The 23,752-nt window shown below is 32.8% G+C and overlaps 1 protein-coding gene across 38 annotated transcripts in view; it reads left to right on the forward strand.

The window, feature by feature from the left end:
• LOC149789875 (uncharacterized) overlaps positions 1 to 23,752 on the forward strand; it is a 704,306-nt gene that overhangs the window by 338,020 nt on the left and 342,534 nt on the right. For all 38 annotated transcript variants that reach the window (XR_016423748.1, XM_089971883.1, XM_089971882.1 and 35 more), the window contains one exon: positions 21,545 to 21,823. Coding sequence is in view for 37 of the 38 variants with exons in the window: in XM_089971883.1 (XP_089828009.1) it covers positions 21,545 to 21,823 (279 nt within the window). In the remaining variant the exon portion in view is untranslated. The remainder of the gene's footprint in view (positions 1 to 21,544; positions 21,824 to 23,752) is intronic.

Here is a 23,752-nt window from a genome sequence, read left to right on the forward strand (position 1 = left end):
ATACTTCAGGGCACAAATTTTATTTTATTAGTTCTTGTTCTTTTTTTACAATTTCATTTTAATGTTAGTTAAAAAATTATGCATGTTTTTGTTCAGAACTGTTAATTCCAAGGTTTGCAAAGAAATTACATTGATTAAATTTTAGTAAATAGTTAAATTAATGTCATCTGCAAGTTTCTATGTATTGTGGTTGATCATTGTGTGAAATGCATGTGCATGGTTTGTGGATGTCCCTGCTTGCTCTTGTAGGGGAGGCTCCGACATTTCTGTCTCGTCTGGAGGACACTGAGGTGGAACTGGGATCTTCCATAGTGATGATGTCACATGTCAGAGGTCAGCCCCGCCCACAAATTGTCTGGATGAAGGATGGAGAAGAGTTGGCAGGCCACAGATTTAAGTATGTCATTTTCCTCTTTTCCCCCTTGATTTTAGCTCATTTATGGAAGAAAAGAAACTTGAATTGTGTTCTTTCAAGATTGTTACCAGGTGCCCCTGAAAATTTAGGTTACATTGATCTAATATGGACACAAAGATATTGTCAGCTTTAGCTAAGGCACACTTACATACAAAGATGCAAGCCATGCAACTATGACATTGTATAAAAAAATGGCTTACACTGAAAATTTGACCTTGATAGACAGTTGTATATAAACAAATTATTGTATGTCATGTGACCTTCATCATTTGTTGGGGGCATGAATAATAGAGAGGGATTTGACCACGATTTTTGTGCAAATCTATTTACTCGAGTAGAATTTTTTGGGGGTGGGGGAGAGTTAAAATGATGCTCATTACTTTTAGATGTTGAGAGATAGTTATGTAAAATCTCAGGCATTGGAAGATGAAATAAATAATAAATGATATTCTTAGGTTTCCCTCCTCCACTTTACGGGTCCAGCCATGTGTCTGTACATCCCTTGAAATGTTCCATGTCCCATAAATTTATAGGAGGGAATATAGAAAATTTGAATTAGATAAAATTTGTCAAATTTTATATTCAGATGTTTGTTATTTGCCTTTTTCCCAAAAATATTTAATAAATGATTAGATACAGATTTTCTTTCCTTGTACCTTTTGTGCATATAACTTTTTATGAAGTGATAAATAAAAAAGCTTATGAAGAAATTTCAGTTTATGTGAGAAAAATATGCTTCATGAAAACTTTTGGAAGTCCTTGACAATTGCTTGAAAAGCATCTACCTGGATCCTGATGACTTTATTAGATTTTAACTGGGGCTGTATGAACTAGGGTATATGACCTATGTGAACCATGGTATATGACCTGATTATATTTTCACTGGGGCTGTATGAACTAGGGTATATGACCTATGTGAACCATGGTATATGACCTGATTATATTTTCACTGGGGCTGTATGAACTAGGGTATATGACCTATGTGAACCCATGGTATATGACCTGATTATATTTTCACCTGGGCTGTATGAACTAGGATATATGACTTATATGAACCATGGTATATAACCTGATTGTATTTTCACTGGGGCTGTATGAACTATGGTATATGACCTATATGAACCATGGTATATAACCTGATCAGAATTTCATTGGGGCTGTATGAACTATGGTATATGACCTATATGAACATGGTAGATAACCTGATTATCATTAGATTTTGGGAGTATTGCAGCCATTATTAAATTTTTTATGTACTTAAATATGCCTTTGTGAAGAAGGCTAAATCTCAAAGGTTTCAAAATAAGTAAATATAGTAGTGTTCTTTCATTTCATAGGTAGATGTCTTGGTTATATTTGTCCAGTTTTCATGCATTTTTTTATTTTTACTTTTTGGCCTACAATGGAGCATTGTTTTCCAAAGACAAAACTAGTTTCCATTTTCACAGTATCAAAGATTCTAATAGGATAATGATACCAGAATTGAAGCACATCACCATATTTATAGGGGCAACATCAGAACATTTTTTTTTTGGGAGTTGGTCTTTGGGGCTAGAGAAATTTTATAAAGCATGTGGGGTGGCCCCCAATTCTTCTTTTTAACTTTTCTGGTCCAGAAGAGCTGATGTGATGGTCTTTAATCCGTCATCTGTTGTCTGTTATTCTTTATCACTACTCTTCCAAAACTAACTGGAGGATTGCCATGAAACTTTAAACATACATACGATCTAGTTGGTCCTGAATGAAAATGGTGCTGCTTGGACATTGCCACCTTGGCAGCCATCTTGGACACCATGGCAGCCATCTTGAAAATCTTACTATAGCTACTCCTCCTGAATGGCTGTTGAGTCATACATGAAAGTCATACCATTCTATGTCCAATATGGCCACCACATTGTCGCTCTTGAAATTTTCTTTATAACTAATCCTACATGGATGTCAGATCAACATAGACTTTTCACTAAAGGACTTCATATGATTTATTTTTGGCTCTAAATGAAAATGGTGCCAATCTGACATTTAAAATGGCCACTTAGGCAGGCATCTTGAAAATTTTGTTATTGCTACTCCTCCTGAATGGATTGTCATAACAACATGGGATTTTCATTAAAAGACTCTTATGATGTCTAGTTGGTCCTAAAGGAAACGGTACCAATTTATACTTATGTATCTGTCTGTAAATACATCGATGCAGTCACACTCGACTGTTAAGCAATAGGTAATGCCTGGTCAGAGATAAAGTAAAGATGGTAGTGATAGGACAGTCAGAAGATAGGAGAGGCAGAAATAAGTAAAAGAGTGTCAGTGTATGTTTTCGTCCCTTCATACTCAGACCAATCCAGCTGCCGTAGGGGTGATGAGATAATGAACGTCAGCCAGCATAGCCCTGAGAATCACTAGGTCTTATTTTTAGCTGACTAGTTCTTGGAAAGCTCCTGTTTATGAGATACCAGGTCAGGAGCTTCTGCAATTATTGATGGTAATTTGTTCCAAGTCCCTTTTATATGTGGGAAGAAGCTGAACTTGAAACAATAAGCTGATGCTGACCTTAAATGTAACTTGTTCCTGTGGTTTTCCCTAGGGTCAGGTATTTGTCCCCTGCTATGTCCACCAGAGTGATTACTACCTTGTACAACATGATCAGCTGTGCCTTGGTTCACCTGGGTTCAAGTGATTCCCACTGGAGATGATTCAACATTGCACTTACACTGCTATTATTACAATATCTTTTTGTGGTGAATATATTATCTCTTTTCTGAACCATCTCTATCTTATTTAGTAGGCCTTTGTTATGTATGTTTCACACAGCTGAGCAGTGCTCAAGTCCTGGTCAAACCAGAGTGAAATATGCTGCAGTTTGTACTTCCTCATTGTTGATTTGGTGTTTGCAGCGCAGGAAACCAAGGTTACTGTTCCCAATCTGATCTCTGATTTAAAATATTATTCCAGTGCGTCCGATCATATCCGATTTGGCAATCACAGCATCCATGTTGAACATCTTGTTGTTCCTTAATGAAAATGGAACCGATGTGCCACAGCATCTGTCTTATAATTCTCTTTATCACTACTTCTTTTAAATGGAAAGTTATAATGACATGCTATTTTCACCAGGAGACATCTTATGATGTCTTGTTAGTCCTAAATGAAAATGGTGCCAGTATGATATCTGTCTTATGGCTGGCACAGTGCCCAGCTTGAAAATCTTAAAACTACTTCTCCTGAATGAGTGTTCAATCAGCATGGGATTTTCATTACAAAATAAACCTTTAATGTTTTATTGATCCTAAATTAAAATGGTGTTGATCTGACATCTGATACCTGGCCATCTTAAAAAACTTGTTTTCATTGCTCCGTGTAAATAGAAATTTGTTTTGACATAGGATTTTCATCAGAAGAGTTCTTATAGTGTCCCGGTGGTACTTAATAAAATGAATAAACCGCAATATAGCCACCATGTTGGGATCTTTGCTAGCCAAGGTTCTGATATAATAACCTTATCTACACCTTGGCAGATCGAACAGATATATTGGTGCTTTGTCCTATTGACACCTGTTATATTTCATGAGTTGCCTCCCTTATTATGCAATGCCAATTAACCAGCAGCATGGTGTATTGTACATTGGCCAAAAGTGTTGGAGGCAACTGACTGAAACTGGTTACTTTTTAAGTTTAACATCAAAAGTATGAGCATGTACCTGAGGGAATCCATTACAGGTGTATTTGGTGAAAGAAGGTATTTGTGCAAACATGGACCGGCAGTGAAAAATTGCTTATTTAAAAGTCCATTCAAGTTGTGTGCTCCTGTTGTCTTGATCTTGTAGTAACAGTGTTCAAATTTGAATTATGTAATTTTGATCGGATGCAGTTGCTTGCTGCTGCATCCAGTGAAATTCACAGATTTGAAGCACAGAAATATCTGCTCAGTATGCCATGTAGGCTGTCTTGAAAATATTATCTCTACTTCTCACAAAATGGATGATATATCTACATGGGGTTTTTACCAATAGACTTCTTACGATACCTAGCTGGTCCTAAATGAAAATGTGCCTGTCATGCATACAATATGGCTGCTATGATGATTGTCATAAGAATGCTGTTGTTATTCTCCCTAAATGGATGACCACTATAACATGGGGTTTTCACGACAAGACTTCTAATGGTATCTAAGGTACTTTGTCCTCAATGAAAATAGTTCCAATCTGACATCCAATATGTCCATCACAACAGCTAATTTTAAAATCTTTACATCGCTGAAGAATATCTGAGATGGTTTCAAAATTTGACAGTTAAAAAGAAGACATTGTGTTATCTTGAATTCCTTGAATTCTTTTGCCCAGTAGAGCATCAGTCTCATCAAGGGAATCTTGTTTATAATTTGGTCGGGCTACTAAGGCTGCCTTGGTTATCCTAGTTTCAGTGTCCTTGATTGATGTAAATTATGTGTAGGTCACCTTGTTTATAATTTGGTCAGGTTACTAAGGCTACCTTGGTTATCCCAGTTCCAATATCCTTGATTGATGTAAATTATGTGTAGGTCATCTTGTTTATAATTTGGTCAGGCTACTAAGGCTGCCTTGGTTATCCCAGTTCTAATGTCCTTGATTGATGTAAATTATGTGTAGGTCATCTTGTTTATAATTTGGTCAGGCTACTAAGGCTGCCTTGGTTATCCCAGTTCTAATGTCCTTGATTGATGTAAATTATGTGTAGGTCATCTTCATCATATTTCAGGTACTGTATATACTCGCTTATAAGTTGAGGCAAATTGCAAACGACAAATATTTTCTATAACATAATGTGCTTGCAGATCAGGGTCTGTGTTGTTTGTTCTACTGACTACTCCTGCAGTTTGCAGTTGATTTTGACTTATAAGAGAATATATACGGTATATATCTAGAAGAAAAAAAAAGAATGTAAATTATATCTTATAAGATATATACTCATACCAATGTAACTGGTAATTGTATGCTATACCATATATACTTATAAGTCAGATCCATCTGTAAACTGCACAGACCCATATCTGCCATCATATAAAGTACCAGTAGATCTGGGTTTTTGCAGTGTGTTAGAAATAATCAGCAGAACAAGCAACACAGACCTTGATCATCAAGTTCATTATGCACTGGCAGATCTGGGTTAATTTTTTGGGTTACAGTTGACAACTGAAATGTGACTCTGTGTGTGTGTGTGTGTGTGTGTGTATGTGTGTGTCCGTTTAATTTAGTTATCTTGCCAGTTATGAGAAATTGTATAGTTACAAAAGGTTTAGATTTACATTGCATTGACTTTTAATGTTTAATAAAATAAAATAAATCTTTTGCAGGTGTGAATATGAAGACGATATAGCTTGTCTGACCATTGAACACAGTATTCCTGAAGATGAAGGGGAATACACTATCAAAGCTATGAATGACAGAGGTGTTGCCACTAGCAATGCTGAAGTCCTGATTCATATTGAGGCTCCTGTCTTTAGACAGCCTCTTTCTGATGTCATTGTCAACGAAACTGAGACTGCCATATTTAAATGCAGGGTGACAGGAATTCCAAAGCCTAAAATTTCCTGGCTTATTAATGACGATACAGTTGTGTCGGAGAGTCCAAAATATTGCATGAATTTTGAAGACAGCATGGCTACATTAGAAATTAGAGATATTTCAGTAGACGATACTGAGATATTTGTTACATGCAAAGCAGAGAATATTGCAGGAGAATCTAGAAGTACAGCTGAACTGACAGTTGAAGGTATTTACGTCTGACAGTCATACCAGCTACATGTAATGAACCATGTTGTACCCTAAATTGTACCTTCCATAGCCATGAAAGAAATGTGAACCAAAATAAGGGTAGAAAATAGCCCGTAATACTTAACTTCCTATCTTTTATAAAAAAGGAGGGGTGTACTAAAATCTATCAAGGTGTTGAAATTCAGTATAATATGATGTAACTTTCCACTTAGAGTACACAGAAGACAAATTTATATATGTATGCAAATTTGTATCCAGCAGTACTTGACATGTTTATCTTCAGCAAAAGTTTATGTTGATAATGAAGTACAGGAAATTCATATTTTGCATACCTGTGTAAGGTAGGATACATATATAACTGTATGTCTGCACAGTAATTGATACATTGTTGCCTATGTGCTTAACTACTAGCAATCTGCAAATGCTTCACTTTTGATTGAAAGTTACAGAAATTTGATCATAATTCATGTTGCACAATCTCCCCCCCCCCAACAATTTCTTTCACTTTCTACTATAAAAGTTATGTACATGCAAAAAATATTTTTTATAAAAACTCTGTAAATACTGTTTTTGTAACATTTGTGTACAAGTCTACATTTTTTCTGTTCTTGAGACAAGGTAGGTTGCATTTATGTGACTGAGGATGAAAATGTAAATTTGATTGCGGTGGAATTTCATAAAAATGACATAACATTCTATTCTTATGCTTTTTAATCACGATACATTAATGTTTTTTTTTATTTTTCATCAAATTTATCTTTAGTGATTATCAAGTAATAATCATCATTATCAGCCATTTTTCATAGGGCTTCACATTTCTTTCATACCAAATTAATGGACCTGCCAGATGCATTTATCTCTGTTAACCTTGTAACCTTGACCTTTCCATTAATTGCTTGTTCATGTTGCTTTGTTTATACTAACCTAATGTCAGCATGGCGTAGGATAAATCTATATATCAGTGTATTTCTACAGAGAGTCAAAATAGCTGTGGGTACATGATAAAAATCCATTTATCATTGCATTTCTGCTTAAAAAAACAAAAGAGTTTGGGACAAATGATAACATATCTGTCTATTTATTAGTGCGTTTCTACAGAAAGACAAAATAGCTTTGGGCACATGATAACATAAATCTATTTATCATTGCATTTCTACTAAAAAACAAAATATCTTGGGACAAATGATAACATATCAGTCTATTTATTAGTGCATTTCTACAGAAAGACAAAATAGCTTTGGGCACATGATAACATAAATCTATTTATCAGTGCATTTCTACTAAAAACAAAATAGCTTGGGACAAATGATAACATATTAGTCTATTTATTAGTGCATTTCTACAGAAAGGCCAAATAGCTTTGGGTACATGATAACATAAATCTCTTTATCAGTGCATTTCTACTAATAAACAAAACAGCTTTAACATCAACTCAAGATGACGTTTGGTAGCTACTTCCATAAATTAAACAAGAACTTGTGTCCCAGAAGGGATTTTTTTGTTTGTTTTTTACCTGATTGTTTTTATATATTCTGTACATGTCATACATATATGAGAAAATGTTTCAGGTATTTGTAGATTCGTGATTATTTAAACTTGTTTTGCTTTTTTCTAGTTATCAGTTTAAATGCTATTTCTCTGCTGCAACTGGTTAAATTTTTACAATGTATGCTGTAGACGATTTTCAGTACTATCTTAGTAGAAACAAAGCGAGCCTTACAAATGTATATATAAAGATGAAGAAACAAACTCAGCATTACAAATGTATATATAAACTTACAAATGTATATATAAAACTGTAGAAACAAAAAGCAGCCTATATAAATATACATATAATGATGTCAAAAGAAAGCAACCCTACAAATATACATATAAAGTTGTAGAAAAATAGGGAGACTTATAATGTTTTGTTGTTATTGCCAGCATTACGATTCTATTTCTGTATTCAACCAGAACTTTGGTACCATGATAGTACTATGTATAGGCTAATATTTCAGTCTACCATACAACAGCAAATAGTGATACCATCACGGAACCCTTTATGTTGCCATGAGTATGGTTGGGTAACATTTTTTCATTTTAGGTCAATGTAGGTTACTGTTTGGGGTAATATTAAATATGCATGCAATATAGTTTATTATTATATGCTCATTTTTTTCTCTGTACATTGTCAGAATCATGCAGTATTTTGCGATATTAAACTCGCGTGAATAAAGGATTACCTTCTATTGTAAACAAACAATGGATGCAGATGCCAGCACTTTTGATTTATTTTATTTGTCTGTGGATGAAGTAAACCAACTTAATGAACTAAAGCAGATGTTTCATGGACTGCCACATAACAGCTGCTTTGGCACATTTCGTGTTAACTTTTTTGATACAGTGTTTTGGATTTAGGCTAGCTATAGATGCCAGACAGGTTTCTTACAAATAGCATGCAAGTGACAAGGAATAAACTGTCTTCTTTAACTGTTAATAAGAATGGCAAAAAATATACTTACAGTTTTACATCCTAAATTTCCTGAAAATTACCTTCTTAGTTCTGCAAATCCGAATTACATGAGTCATATCATGGGTTCTCAAGCTTGATTACACATTTTGCAATTGTACTGTAATTTTGACTATATTCCAAGTGCAATTAAATCCTCCTTACTGCACTCAAAATGAAATAAACATTATATTCCATTGTGTCTTTTTGATAATTGCAATTGAAAGCCTTCATATTTTTTCCACATTATGATTTCAAGCATTCAATGGCAGAACAGAAACACTCTTGCAGATGTCAACACGCTGCTCCATCGCTGCTGAAATCTGATGTACTTCATGTAGAATTGGCACATAAATCCAGTCCATAATCACAAAATTTCGTAGAAACGACAAAAATACCAAAATCTATTCCAGATCAAATGGAAAAGTTGTTGCAATGCACATTCATTCACAATATAACTCCGAATTTCAATTTTAAGTAGACCATGACGCCATTTTCTTCAGAAAGTTATGTCTAACGTGCAACTAAGTTCAAATTTATCAGGCCAGAGTTATGTGTGCATTAATACTGTTGTTGTTGTGTAATGATGAATCTGCGATTGTGTATTTAGTTCGGCTTACAGCATACAGTCAGTTACTTTGTTTCTTGTAGTGTATTTTCGTTTACATAGTTAAGCTTTAGGTAGAATAAGAAAATGAGCATATAATAAAAAGGTTACTGCATTTGTATGGGAAAATATGAACTCCTTTTGTTGGATGGATATACTTCACTCCCAAGTTTGTGCAGTATTTCCATCTGAAAAACTCATTCATATTTTACCATACAAATTCAGTAACCTATTATTCCTCTGCTTGCTTCCCATCTGTCTTTTCTCTTTTTTAACCCAGACATTGATGACTCACTCTTTCTGAACAAAAGGAAAAAGATGTTTGTAAAGGATAACAATTTCTAACAGATCATGAAAAGTATATGAATATGAAGCAAAAATCATCCAATAAATAGAATTTTTTTTTGTAATATAAGAATATTGAAATCAAAACATTAATTGTGCTTATTTGTTAAAATGAATAATTTTTACAAGCACTTCATAAAAATGATATGTGCTTAGCAAAATGATTTATATCCTTTGTGGGCTAGATCACTGTGTTGTAAATGGACTAAATATTCATTTGATAGGGTTAATTGTATGCCATGCTACAATTGTAGGAAGCTGATAATGTTACTCTCATCTGTTTTATATATGCACATACATCCATCGCTTTAACCTATTTTTATTTTACACTTTAATAACTTGAGAGAAGTTGCTTATAATCAGATTCTGAGACATTATTGACCATGGATTATGCATTAGTGACTTCCATGAAATTTTGTATTAAGGCCAGTTTCTACTGCATTATTGGCAACAGAAGCATACAGTGTACTTGCTGGATGCATCTTGATGAGTATAATGCCACCTTGCCAATATTAGGTCACTGAATAATGTTTCATTGAGGCCAGTTTCTGAGGCATTATTGGCAACGGAAGCATGCAGTGTAGTTGCTGGATGCATATTCACGAGTATAATGCCACCTTGCCAATATTAAGTCACTGAATAATGTTTCATTGAGGCCATTTTCTGAGGCATTATGAATTACAGTCTTGCAACTTGGTATGCAGATGCATTTATTTGTGTATATCTTATCAAAATAGGTAACTTTGTCCTACATTCAAGATTTTACTGGATTTGGTCGTTTTTATTTTTGGTCAGAATTGATCACAGAAGCATGCAGCTGGGATGTGTCTTCAGTACAGTGTGATCTTATTTGAAATGCATCCTTTGCACAGAAATTTGGTAACAAGTTCGCAGTACATGCAGCTAACTATCATCAGCTCTTAGTAACTTCTGGCATACGAATTACCAAACCAACTTTGACATGTTTTACGTTCCATGACTTGATTTATGAAATTTTACAAGAATATTTCTATTTGTTCTCTCTTGTTCTTTTGGTTCTCTTTTTGTCATTATGGTCACACCTTTATTGAGGTGGGGATGTACAGTCATCCTGGTGTCTATCTGTCCATTCATCCATCCATCCGGAACAGAATTTCGTTAGCACAGAAAGTCTTTAATGGATTGCAGTGAATATTATGGTCATCATCTGAATATGTGCATACAGCCAAAATCACTGCAATTATTGTTAAATCTTAACGCATTGTATAACACTATCTCACTAGAACAGTTAGTCCCAAAGATTAGACAGTGTTATAATCATCATCTGAAGATGCACTTACTGACAAATGACTGTTGTGAGTTTTGTTTGAGTTATTCCCCTTTCGTGACTTTTAACCGGATGTAAATTATAACAGAATCTTGTGAAGTAGAAGTTAGGCATTCAGTTTTGAATGGATCATTATGAAACATTGTAATGTTATGGTCATAATTTTCAAGACGTGCATTTTGAAAACTTACTATCCTTCCAGTTTTTTTTAAGAGCTATTGGCATTGGTCCTTATTGACTAACAGCTGGATGCATTGTAGGACAGAATTTTGTGAATGCAACTTCTCTTTCAGACTGGATAGTTTTGTAATTACTCTTAAAAATTGAACTGAATTGGTCTGCAATTACTCTAACAGATTTAACTGGATTGGTCTGCAACTACTCTAACAGATTTAACTGGATTGGTTTGCAACTACCATAACAGATTTAACTGAATTGGTTTGCAAATACCATAACAGATTTAACTGAATTGGTCTGCAAATACCATAACAGATTTAACTGGATTGTTTTGAAACTATTACATATTTGACTGGATTGGTATGAAACTATTACATATTTTGACTGGATTGGTATGAAGCTATTACAAATTTGACTGGATTGGTATAAAACTGTTACAGATTTGACTGGATTGGTCTGAACATTGGTTCATATTATATTCGTCATCCCGTAGACCAATTATTGTACTCACTTTTATCGGACAAGTTATATCCTTTCTCATTTCCACCATGGACTCATCATCATCAGTGCAGTGCATGAGCGAGGGATATTTATACATGAGGGAGATATACATGAGCAAATTACACTCAGTTCCACTGGTTTTGAAATAATATTGTTGGTTTTAAACTTTTATACATTCTGTTTGCTTTGACATAGATGGCACAAGAACTGTGTAATTGCTTATCAATTTTTTTACTAGGTTCATTATTTGCAATGAAAATCATACCCAGTAATTTTGAAACGTTTTTGTATAGTTTTGTTTTGTTCATCTGCAATATTTGGGGAGTTTTTTGTTTAAAACAGCTGAATTTGCTCAATCTTTTATACATTTTAGATTATAATCCACGTGTCAAATAAATAATATTACATATATTCTTTGAAAGGTATGGAAAAATTGTGTAAAAGCCAATTAAAAAATATATGTTGCAAATTCCAGCTGCATGTATTGCCAGTCCCACTTGTTTTAGCTTTTGTGTCAGAGTTGCACAAGAAAGCATGTACACAGCTCATCTCAGAGCTTTTGACTGAAGTTCCATTTTGGAATTTCTTTTTATTTGTATCTCATTAGGATCCTTAGGTATGCTAACATTTCATTTTAAAGTCATTTCACATAGTCATATAAATAAATTTGATGTTTTATAGAGCTTAGTGGTACTCAGTGTTTATAGTGGCTACATTACAGTGTCATATCTGACACACCATTGAATTTCTACATCCTCTAGGGAAAATGTAGTGTTTATTGTTTAGTTTTCGTTGCTATTTCATAATATTCATGCCATTGTTCATTATCTTGATTATGAATTCAGTTTACAGGGTCTATTCTAGAATTGACTAATTAGTGGGTACATTGAGTATTTAGTGGGTACATTGACTATTTAGTGGATACATTGAGTATTTAGTGGGTACATTGACTATTTAGTGGGTACATTGAGTATTTAGTGGGTACATTGAGTATTTAGTGGGTACATTGATTTTTTAGTGGGTAAATACCCTTCTCAGTTTGAGTTGTTTTACTGCACAGCAGCACAACTAGGTTATTTAATACTGAGGCATTTGGAGTAAATCATATTGCCAAATTAGTGCATGCCATGACCTGGGCTGATAGAAGGATTCAAACCTAGACCCTTTTGTTTACTAGTCTGACAGGCTAATCACTGACTAGCCTCTCTTAGTCACCTTTTACAACATTCCCGACCCTGTAAGGGAAATTTCAGTTTTGAAGAAGGGAGGGGTCTAGGTATAGACTGTTCATTAAGGGAGGATCCAAGATACCTTTTTAGTAATTAAAGATGTTTTCTGCTATTCCACATCCTAGGATAGACCCTGAGTTATTTTTTTTTTATTTGTGTTTTTTTTATAGTCATTCTAAGTTATTTGTATAGTCAGTTGCATCATTTATATATAGCTAATCTGCATTGCTTCGGACATTTTTGTCATAATACTACAGTTTTGAAATTCATGTTATTTTGAATAGTAAACTAAATGCATTTATCTATATACCCTCTCATTTCTCATTTGTACTTCATTTTCATCTTTGTACATCGTTTTCATCTTTTGTACATAATTTTCTTTTTTTATACTTCATTTTCATTATTGAACACCATGTGATTTCATTTTAACTTGCCATTGGAGTAAAAGATGCATCTGTTTAGATCTTTTTCACTCCATCACTTTTAAATTTCTGTCACTTCTCTATGAATTACTTTCATACAAAACTGACTTCCTTTAAGTACCATTCCTACACCAGTTTAATCATTCCAAATCATGCATGCTATATTGCAGATAGTGCAGTTATCTTTCAAGTTTGTTTACATTTTGAAAGTGTTCGTATCATTTTCCACAATGAAGATCTGATGATGGTACCTGATTAATATTATGACCACAATATTTTATCATATTGCTTTTTTCAAATTGTCCTCGTCGTTTTCTTGGAGAAGTGTGTTTGCAAACTAATGAATACTATGCTTATGTTGTTTGCATGTTGACAGAAATTTATGTCAAAATGTTGTGGCAATGATATGTATCATCAGTTTGTAGATTGTGTCTTTCATTAACAATATTTGCCTTGCATTTTTGTAGTATATAAATGTAAATAAAGGCATGAAACCAGTCTGCAAGTATTTGGTATGTTGTTATTGCTCCCATCATGCATAATTTTTCTTCCATGTTGACATGGTTCAGAATATCCATATTTTTTAAATAAAAATTACTTTGAGCGAGTTAGCATATATTTCTTGGCCACATCAAGTACAAAATGTTTTTCATTTGATAGCGGTAATTTATAGTTTATTTCTTGCCAATTTCTTAGCTTCTAGATAATTTTAAACAACTTCAGTGGTCAGTGATAGTTCACAGTGACCTATTTGTTCACAAACATTATTTTAGGTTTATTTAGGTTAATATATTATATATGGCTATTTTACAGATTGTACTTGATATGTATACAACTCCAACCAGGATTTTTCCATTCATTTGACAACTCCAAAGAGGTGTAGGTCACAGTGACCTAATATTCCTGATCAACATCATGTTGTCTATTAAAAGGCAAATTCTTTGGTATGCAGGCATGTTTATCATCCATTAGATAAATGTTGTATGTAATATAAATCCTTGTACCACAATGATACATGTCATATAGATTCTTTTATTTTGTGCAAGGTTTTTATTCTCTCTGTCATCTTTGAGTAACATATAAATAGGAAGTTATTGCTCAAATGAGGCCACTTTTTCAGCATTTAACTTCATACATTTAACTTTGGTTCAACATCAGGAAGTTTTGTGTGCTATTTCTCTGCCATTGTTGAGAATATTATCCTGGGAACTTAGAATATATGAAGTATTTGTTGTAGCCTTTTGAAATGATCTGTTAGGGATGTGTAGTTTTGAACCATGTCAGTATACATTCATCATAGCAGTATTATTTCATTCTCAATCTCCTCTCTTTAAATTTTCTAACAAGATGGTTTAATGCTGAATTTGCAGATAAAGTTTTTCTCAAAATAAGCAGTCAACTTGCCCAATATACAGTCACATGTTGATGTAGGTCAAGGATGGAGGTGGGCGAGCAATTTTGAAAAGAGGGGTGGGTTGCTGTATTTAAATTGGGCCAGCTTTCTTTGTTTTTTCACTGACTACCCCTTGAACTCTCTCTGGATTTCTTGCAGAAAATTATTACACAGAGAACAACAATGAATTTATCATTTTTAATCAAAATAAAAACTTTAATTGCTCTGACCTTTTTCGAGTTATCAAGACCTTTTATACAGAATAGACTAACAACTGATATAATCTAGAAACCAATCTGTTAAGTTGAATAACTTAATACAAGTCAAACATATGAATGAATAGAAATGATGAATAGTTTTCCTGGTCACAAAAAGCATGGACGAAGTCTGATTAGATCTTTATCAGACCAATGAATACAAATCTTTTATTTCCAATTTGTAGTTATCTTTCTTCATTCAGATCATTACTTGATATCAGATATTAAATGTCTGGCTCACAAGACTTTGATATAAATAAAGATATATTTGATCAATAAAATAAATTTGGTACCAGTTAGTAATAAAGTGAGGGTCTAAAGAAGCACTCTTCACCAATGTAGTGTTAGTCATGTTTTATGCAATAAATAATGTCTTAAAAGTATTTAATGGAGCTTAAAAGTTTCATAAATTCAATTAACTTCAATAAAGATATTAATTTTGAGATACAGAACTGAAAAAATATGGTTCAGTGTACATTGGTATGCATCTCATTTAATTTTTTAACCACCTGAATATTTTACTGTAAAAAATTTTTTTTTAAAAATGTTTAAAAATCTAGCAAGGAAATTAATTTTGTGAAAATATGTTGATTTTGAACAGACAGCGCATAACTAGTTAATGTGGTGTGGTTATTGAATTTTTACTCCATTTATATAAAATAAAAAAATATCTAATCAAACTACATGAATCAGTCATCGCTATTACAAATGTACCAATCAAATGTTTCCTCTTCTCCATTTTATATACCTGGACAAACGAGGAAGTCATTATTGTGTATACATTGCATATTCATGCATGGTAATTAAGGTCTAAAAATTTTAAAAACTGCACATTACCTGGATTTACCTTTTTTCCACAGTATTAGCAAATCAAAGGCTATGCTGCATTCCATAATAAAATATATCCATGGATAGATTAGTGTTCCACAAGCATTCAGGGGGTGGTTGTATAAACAGATATGTATGGCACCTTTGATGATTCAGCATAACCGATGCTGTCCCGCTACTAAATGAGGCTCCAGAGGAGTTTTACTAAGTTTTTAATGAAATTTAAACTTAATACCTGTTACATTCATAGCTTCATTTCTTTAATCATTCCTTCATTTACTACTGGACTGAGAAATGCAGTTGTACTCCAGTTTCAGCAGTGTTTCAAAGTTTAAACATTTCTAGGAATTCTCAAAATAAATTCCTTCATAGAAAAGTTCAGTTCATTAACAATAAGAAATATATTGAACTTTTTTAGTGTCACTCTATTGCTCTGAAGGTATGCTTTGAATCCTCTTTATTTTTGCACATCTTTATTGAGTCAGGGATATTACATTATGGCACTGTTTAACCATCTGAATGTTTACATCTTCTTGCCTCTCCTTTAACTTGGAGAGATTTTCATGAGTCATTGCTCAGTTAAATATCATGAGTAGATGATGTGTCGCATACATTAGCCGCCTTAAATTGAAAATCACCTCCAACTATTTATCATGATGTGTCGCATACATTAGACACCTTAAACTGAAGATCACTTCCAACTATTTATCATGATGTGTCGCATACATTAGCCACCTTAAATTGAAAATCACCTCCAACTATTTATCATGATGTGTCACATACATTAGATGCCTTAAACTGAAGATCACTTCCAACTATTTATCATGATGTGTCGCATACATTAGACACCTTAAACTGAAGATCACTTCCAACTATTTATCATGATGTGACACATACATAAGCCACCTTAAACTGAAGATCACTTCCAACTATTTATCATGATGTGTCACATACATTAGACACCTTAAACTGAAGATCACTTCCAACTATTTATCATGATGTGACACATACATTAGCCACCTTAAACTGAAGATCACTTCCAACTATTTATCATGATGTGTCACATACATTAGACACCTTAAACTGAAGATCACTTCCAACTATTTATCATGATGTGTCACATACATTAGACACCTTAAACTGAAGATCACTTCCAACTATTTATCATGATGTGTCGCATACATTAGACACCTTAAACTGAAGATCACTTCCAACTATTTATCATGATGTGTCACATACATTAGACACCTTAAACTGAAGATCACTTCCAACTATTTATCATGATGTGACACATACATTAGACACCTTAAACTGAAGATCATTTCCAACTATTTATCATGATGTGTCACATACATTAGCCACCTTAAACTGAAGATCATTTCCAACTATTTATCATGTTGTGTCACATACATTAGCCACCTTAAACTGAAGATCACTTCCAACTATTTATCATGATGTGTCACATACATTAGCCACCTTAAAGTGAAGATCATCTCCAACTATTTATCATGACTAGATAAAATGATGTGTCACATAGAAGATCTGCCTCAAGGTCTAGAACAAATTAAGGTAGAATGTAATCCTGAGATGTGTGTGTGTGTGTGTGTGTGTGTGTGTGCATGAAGCAACTGTATAAAGTATAACCTTTCAAACAACTGAAGATACTTCAATGAAGTTTTAACCAGTTATATATCAGGATTTAAGATAACTACACACACAAGCCTCATGGTCAAGTTCATGGCAACGGAAAATATATATCAGTGTCCATTATTAAAATGCTTAGATTTTAAACCAGTAAATATATTTTAATGAAACTTTAACCTTTTATATATCCTAACAGTGTCATATATTCACTGGCTGCCTCAAGGTCATGGTCACAACAAGGAACTATAGTTACTGTTAAAGTTCATGAAACAGGCACATGTGTTGAGTTGTATATTTTAAAAGACTATTAAATTTCATAATACACACAGTAATATTGTTTCTGTGAATTATTTCAGGCATAGACCCATTCAAATTAGGACTCGACTGAGCCATAATGTACATGTAGTTCCAAATTCTTTTAGTAGATTAATTTTTCTTCCAATATTTATTTAAGGTCCAATTGCCAATACAAAAGCAATTATGTTAAGAAGATAAGAAAGTATATGGTTTTAGAATAATAAGATTTCTTCATATTCTGTGTGAGGATCAGCTATGGAACTTGCTGGTAGATTTTCCATATTAGGCTTGTTAGTCATTAAGCAATAAATGTGAATTGCTAGGCGTGGTATGTAAGATACACTAATCTCTAGTTTCTATATTCTGGTACATAATTTAAGTGTTTAAGCAATTTTCACCTGTAAACAATGTATGTATACACCTAATTGTAAATTTTCACCTGCAAACAACTTATGTGCTCAACTGGTGTAAATGTTCACCTTCAGATAACTTGTGTATGCAGTTGCAATCAGTTGTTCAATAGGGATACAAACCATTGTACCTTTAAATGACTCCTTGTTTTCAAATTACTAAAACAATCAGAGAAATTTAAATCTCTGCTAAATTATCTTCTTTCATTGTATATTTTCATTAAAAAAATAGTACAACCACACCCCGATTATTTTTACTTGAATGCATTTGAGTTTGGTATTTGTGGTAACGTGTATAATATGGGCATATCCTTGTTGAAGTTTTATGATACATGATGTCATTGAGATTATAATTAATTGACCTGTATAATTAATTGAATTTCACAACAGAGATGTTATTCAACTCTTCCATGATAGTAAAGCCCAGCCACATCGTTTGAAGAAAAGAAAACAAAAGATGGTGGGGCCCAATACGAGAGTATATATAAAATATTTTCCTGCTTTGAGTTAACTGTGTCTTAGAATTATAATGATGTAAATGAGCAAGGTTATAACAATGATTTAAAAAAAATACTATTATTATTATTATTATTATTATTATCATCATTATTATCATATAATAAGTCTTAAGATGCAAAAGAAAATATCAAAATATATAATATTAGAATTAAAATATTTAGATGTAAGATTAAGCATTATATAATTGTTTTGAAGATTTATGACTTCATTTTTTATGTAATGTCAAATAACAAAACATTCAAAACATAATTTTCCTGTTTGTCATAACATTTGACATCTGAAGATATTTAAGTTTAAAATGTGATCTTCACACGAACTGAATTCCCAGTCAGTATTACAAAACAAATGTATTACAGATACAGGAAAGTAAATGTTTATAAACTTTCCTGTAATAGGTTCTTCAGACTAGTTTCACATCTTTCCTCAAAGTTCATTTCATGTTCAGTTATAATTTATGCTAGAGAAAATACTTGATGAGAAATTACCTTTTGTCATAAATGGAAAGCAAACACCTTGTTTAAGGTTGAGCAAGCTAAAGGTAAATATTCCCTGTTGCAGCACTCAGAAAACTTTTAAATTGCCGTATCTACCTATGTAATACATGTATGTAATATTTACACATATTCATCCTATAAGTGGTAGAGCAACTTTTAAAATTCTGTAAAATGTGTGGTTCAGTTTATTATTTGAATTCATTTGGTTGGACAACTTCTCAAAGATTTTAAAATGTGTCGATCAGTTTGCCATTGGAGTTCATGTGGTATTGCTACTTCTGAAATTTTTTAAACAGAGTTTGTTAGTTTGTCGTTAACATTTGTGTGGTGGGACCACTTTTGAAAGATTTAAAACTGGGGGTCAGTTTGTCATCAGTGAATATATATATATATATATATATATATATATATATATATATATATATATATATATATATATATATATATATATAATGACCATATCTACTAATATATACAATTGTCATAAATTGCATGCCATCTGTTACTATTGACTATTTTGTAAACAGTATATGATTTCATTTTGATCATCATTTGCTGAGTTTTAGTTTTCATCAATAAAAATCTGCACATCTAAAGCATGTACATTTACCTTGTTCCTGGAGACCAGTTTTCTTTAGGTCATAAGCTGATTTTGATATATTGTTTGAAGTCTAAAGCATGTACATTTACCTTGTTCCTGGAGACCAGTTTTCTTTAGGTCATAAGCTGATTTTGATATATTGTTTGAAGTCCAAAGCATGTACATTTACCTTGTTCCTGGAGACCAGTTTTCTTTAGGTCATAAGCTGATTTTGATATATTGTTTGAAGTCTAAAGCATGTACATTTACCTTGTTCCTGGAGACCAGTTTTCTTTAGGTCATAAGCTGATTTTGATATATTGTTTGAAGTCTAAAGCATGTACATTTACCTTGTTCCTGGAGACCAGTTTTCTTTAGGTCATAACATGATTTTGATACAGTGATATCTTACTGGAGTATGTTTTTGCATGTCGATGATTTTCAGAGATATTCGTTCTTTACTTTTATCAAATGTATAACACAAACATTTTTTACTGATGGCCATAAGAATGTTATTCTTGGTTTTACATTATTCGATTTTTTAAACTATCATCTTATTTTTCTGATGATAATTTCTGTCTTTCCAGATAGTTGTACTTCTATCTACAGTTTTGTTCAGTATTCTCCAATTCTTACTACTGTTTTATTCTATGTCCTATAATAGTTATACTTCTAACTACAATTTTTTCTCTATATCATGGTAATTATTCTTCTAACTCCTGTTTTATTTTGTATTCTCTAATAGTTATACTTCTGATTACTGTTTCATCCTGTATTCTCTAATAGTTACTTCTATCTGTTGTTTCATTGTGTATTTTCTAAATGTTTTACCTCTTTCTACTGTTTCATTGTGTATTCTCAGATAAATAATACTTGTAGCTGCTGTTTCATTCATTATCATCATATAATACTTAAAGAGAAAAATACATTTGTTAGCTATGTTCAGGCTTTATCAACTCCATGAGACTGAAAATAGCAATGTACAAGTGAATTAGGAAGTAATTCCAATACACATACTGCATGTACAAGTGAATTAGGAAGTAATTCCAATACACATACTGCATGTACAAGTGAATTAGGAAGTAATTTCAATACACATACTGCATGTACAAGTGAATTAGGAAGTAATTCCAATACACATGCTGAATGTACAAGTGAATTAGGAAGTAATTTCAATACACATACTGCATGTACAAGTGAATTAGGAAGTAATTTCAATACACATACTGCATGTACAAGTGAATTAGGAAGTAATTCCAATACACATACTGCACAAAACTAACTACAACCCAATACACATATTGAATTAGGAAGTAATTCCAATACACATACTACACAAAACTAACTACAACCCAATACACTTATTGCATGTACAAGTGAATTAGGAAGTAATTTCACTACACATACTGCATGAAACTAACTACAACCCAATACACATATTGCATGTACAAGCGAATTAGGAAGTAATTCAAAAACACATACTGCATGAAACTTACTACAACCCAATACACATATTGCATGTACAAGCGAATTAGTTAATAATATAATCCAATAAACATAATGCATTAAACATGATACAATTCAATTACACATAACGCATGAAAGAAAATACAATCCAATTCAAATACTACAAGAAAGTAAGCACCATCCCAAATATATATATATATATATATATATATATATATATATATATATATATATATATATATATATATATATATATATATATATATATACACACACACACATGCATACATACATACATGCATACATACTGCAAGAAACTAAATATTATTCAGTATACGTACTGCATGTACAGCAAGTGAATTAGTTAAGAAGTACAATGCAATGTACATATGGCATGAAACATTTGTTTATTTTATAGCTCCAGCCAAAGTTTTGGAGAAACCTGAAGACCTTATATTCAAAAAGGGTGAGGATATAACATTATCATTTTTGATTGAGGGATCACCAGCTCCAAAGGTTAGCTGGGTGAAGAATGATGTGACTTTGACTTTGGATGATCACCATGTGCAGACAACAGCAGATACATCTGTGACCTTGACCATACCCCATGCTGATGAAACTGATGCTGCTACCTACACTCTTGTGGTAGAGAACAAATTTGGGTCTGACAAGGCAACAGTTGTTGTTAAACTTAAAGGTATAGTTTTGGAAACTATTAATTTGTAGTTGCCAATAATGAAAATAAAAGCAACAGCAGCAGAAATAATGAAAACAACAATAACAGCAACAATAGTAATAAAAACACTACTATGACTAGCTACAAAACAAGCTGATTAAAAGTGAACTGTTAGCTATGTTCAGGCTTTAATGAAGTACAATGTACTAAGTAGATCTGACAGGCAGTGACACAGATTAATTCTCTGCCACCTTTGGAATTCCTGGCCTACATTTTAGGTAACCTATCAGAACAAGTGTTGCATTTCATGTTAGGGTAGAGATGTTGTTAGAAATTATATGTTTTGAATGAATTTTTTCACTTTCATGAATGTTAAAGCTGTAATTTGATTGGGGAATTAAAAGGTCAACAGATCAGTGCCTACCAGATTTCATTAATGATAGATCTCGATTATAATCAAATTGAATTACTGTAATGCTTGGAATCAGTTAGACTTTAAAGTCCCACTTCTAACGTTATTTGTTGCATTCAAAATATTTAATATCTCTGAGTTGTGTGATAATATTCCTCAAGACACCTTAGAAAAATCTTTCTTATTTTCAGGTGTTCCTCAAAATTAGTTGGCATAAGTGTTACCATGTACATAATTACTGACACAAAATAATAAAAAAATGTATCTGTGTGCAAGAAATGAAATACTTTAAATAATATATAACCCTGAACAATATAATGTAAAAAGTAACAATAGCACAGTATTAGGTTTCAAAGGTTGACTTTTGGATAATTATTTTGAAAGCAGTGAGATTCACACTTGAGCTGGCATAAGGTAGTCCTTAGGTGTGGTAGTTATAACTGTGTATGTGTGTATAGCATGCAACCAGCTACAAACAATACAGACAATGATTCGCTGTTATGTGTGCTGGCAGATTAGGGTCTGTGTTGCTGGCTTACAATTGTAAGACAAATGGACAAATGTAGATCCTGATTTGCTGTTATATTATGTGTTCTGGCAGATTGGGGTGTACTTCATTGGTTTAAATTTGTAAGACAAATGTCGATCCTGATTTGCTGTTATTATATGTGGTGGCAGATTGGGGTGTACTTCACTGGCTTAAATTTGTAAGATAAATGTAGATCCTGATTTGCTGTGATATGGCAGATTGGGGTCTATGTAGTTGATAGCTGGCATATATTATGTACACAAGCATTTTCCTAGATTTATCAGTATAGATGGTATGGCCTAGTGACAGTCTATAGTGGCATAGTTAGTACATATCAGTAACAGTGGCTATGACCTGCAAGAGAATTTATTTGTTAGTGAACAATTCAAGATCAGTCTTGCCTAACATAAACAATATATGGGTCCACATCTGTATTTTTGTACATGAATGTGTACTGTTGTGGGCATGTATTGTTACACTACATATGGTGTCATGAAAATTAAGAAAAAATGTTATTTCTAGAAAGACAATGAAAACTGGAAATTAGCTGCAGATTTTAATTATTAATTTGCAGTTATGATCAGCTCATGTTCCTTATATTGGACATCAGGGATTATCAAATAGCACAAATTCGATGAGTTCACTCTGTTGAAAATCAGAAATGGGTTAGACAAAAAATAGTGATTTTTGTGCGGATTGGAGCGGAGTAAAAGAGAAAGCTGAGAAACGTGTATAGATTTAATAGTTCTGCCAATGTTGGAGAATTCTTTTGTGTCAATTCATGCAGCAATCAAGAAAAAAGATGCTTGAGGATATAATAAACCAGACATATGTCAGTATCTACTGTAGCATGAAAATTGTGAATATTGCCTTGAAATTTGTAAATAAAGCTGGTAAGTCTTGGATATTGCCTTGGAATTTGTAAATAAAGCTGGTAAGTTTTGGATATTGCCTTGGAATTTGTAAATAAAGCTGGTAGGTTTGGGATATTGCCTTGGAAGTTGTATTA

Source organism: Sinohyriopsis cumingii, chromosome 10 (genome assembly GCF_028554795.1).
Source record: "Sinohyriopsis cumingii isolate HCF-2022 chromosome 10, ASM2855479v2, whole genome shotgun sequence".
Taxonomy (NCBI): domain Eukaryota; kingdom Metazoa; phylum Mollusca; class Bivalvia; order Unionida; family Unionidae; genus Sinohyriopsis; species Sinohyriopsis cumingii.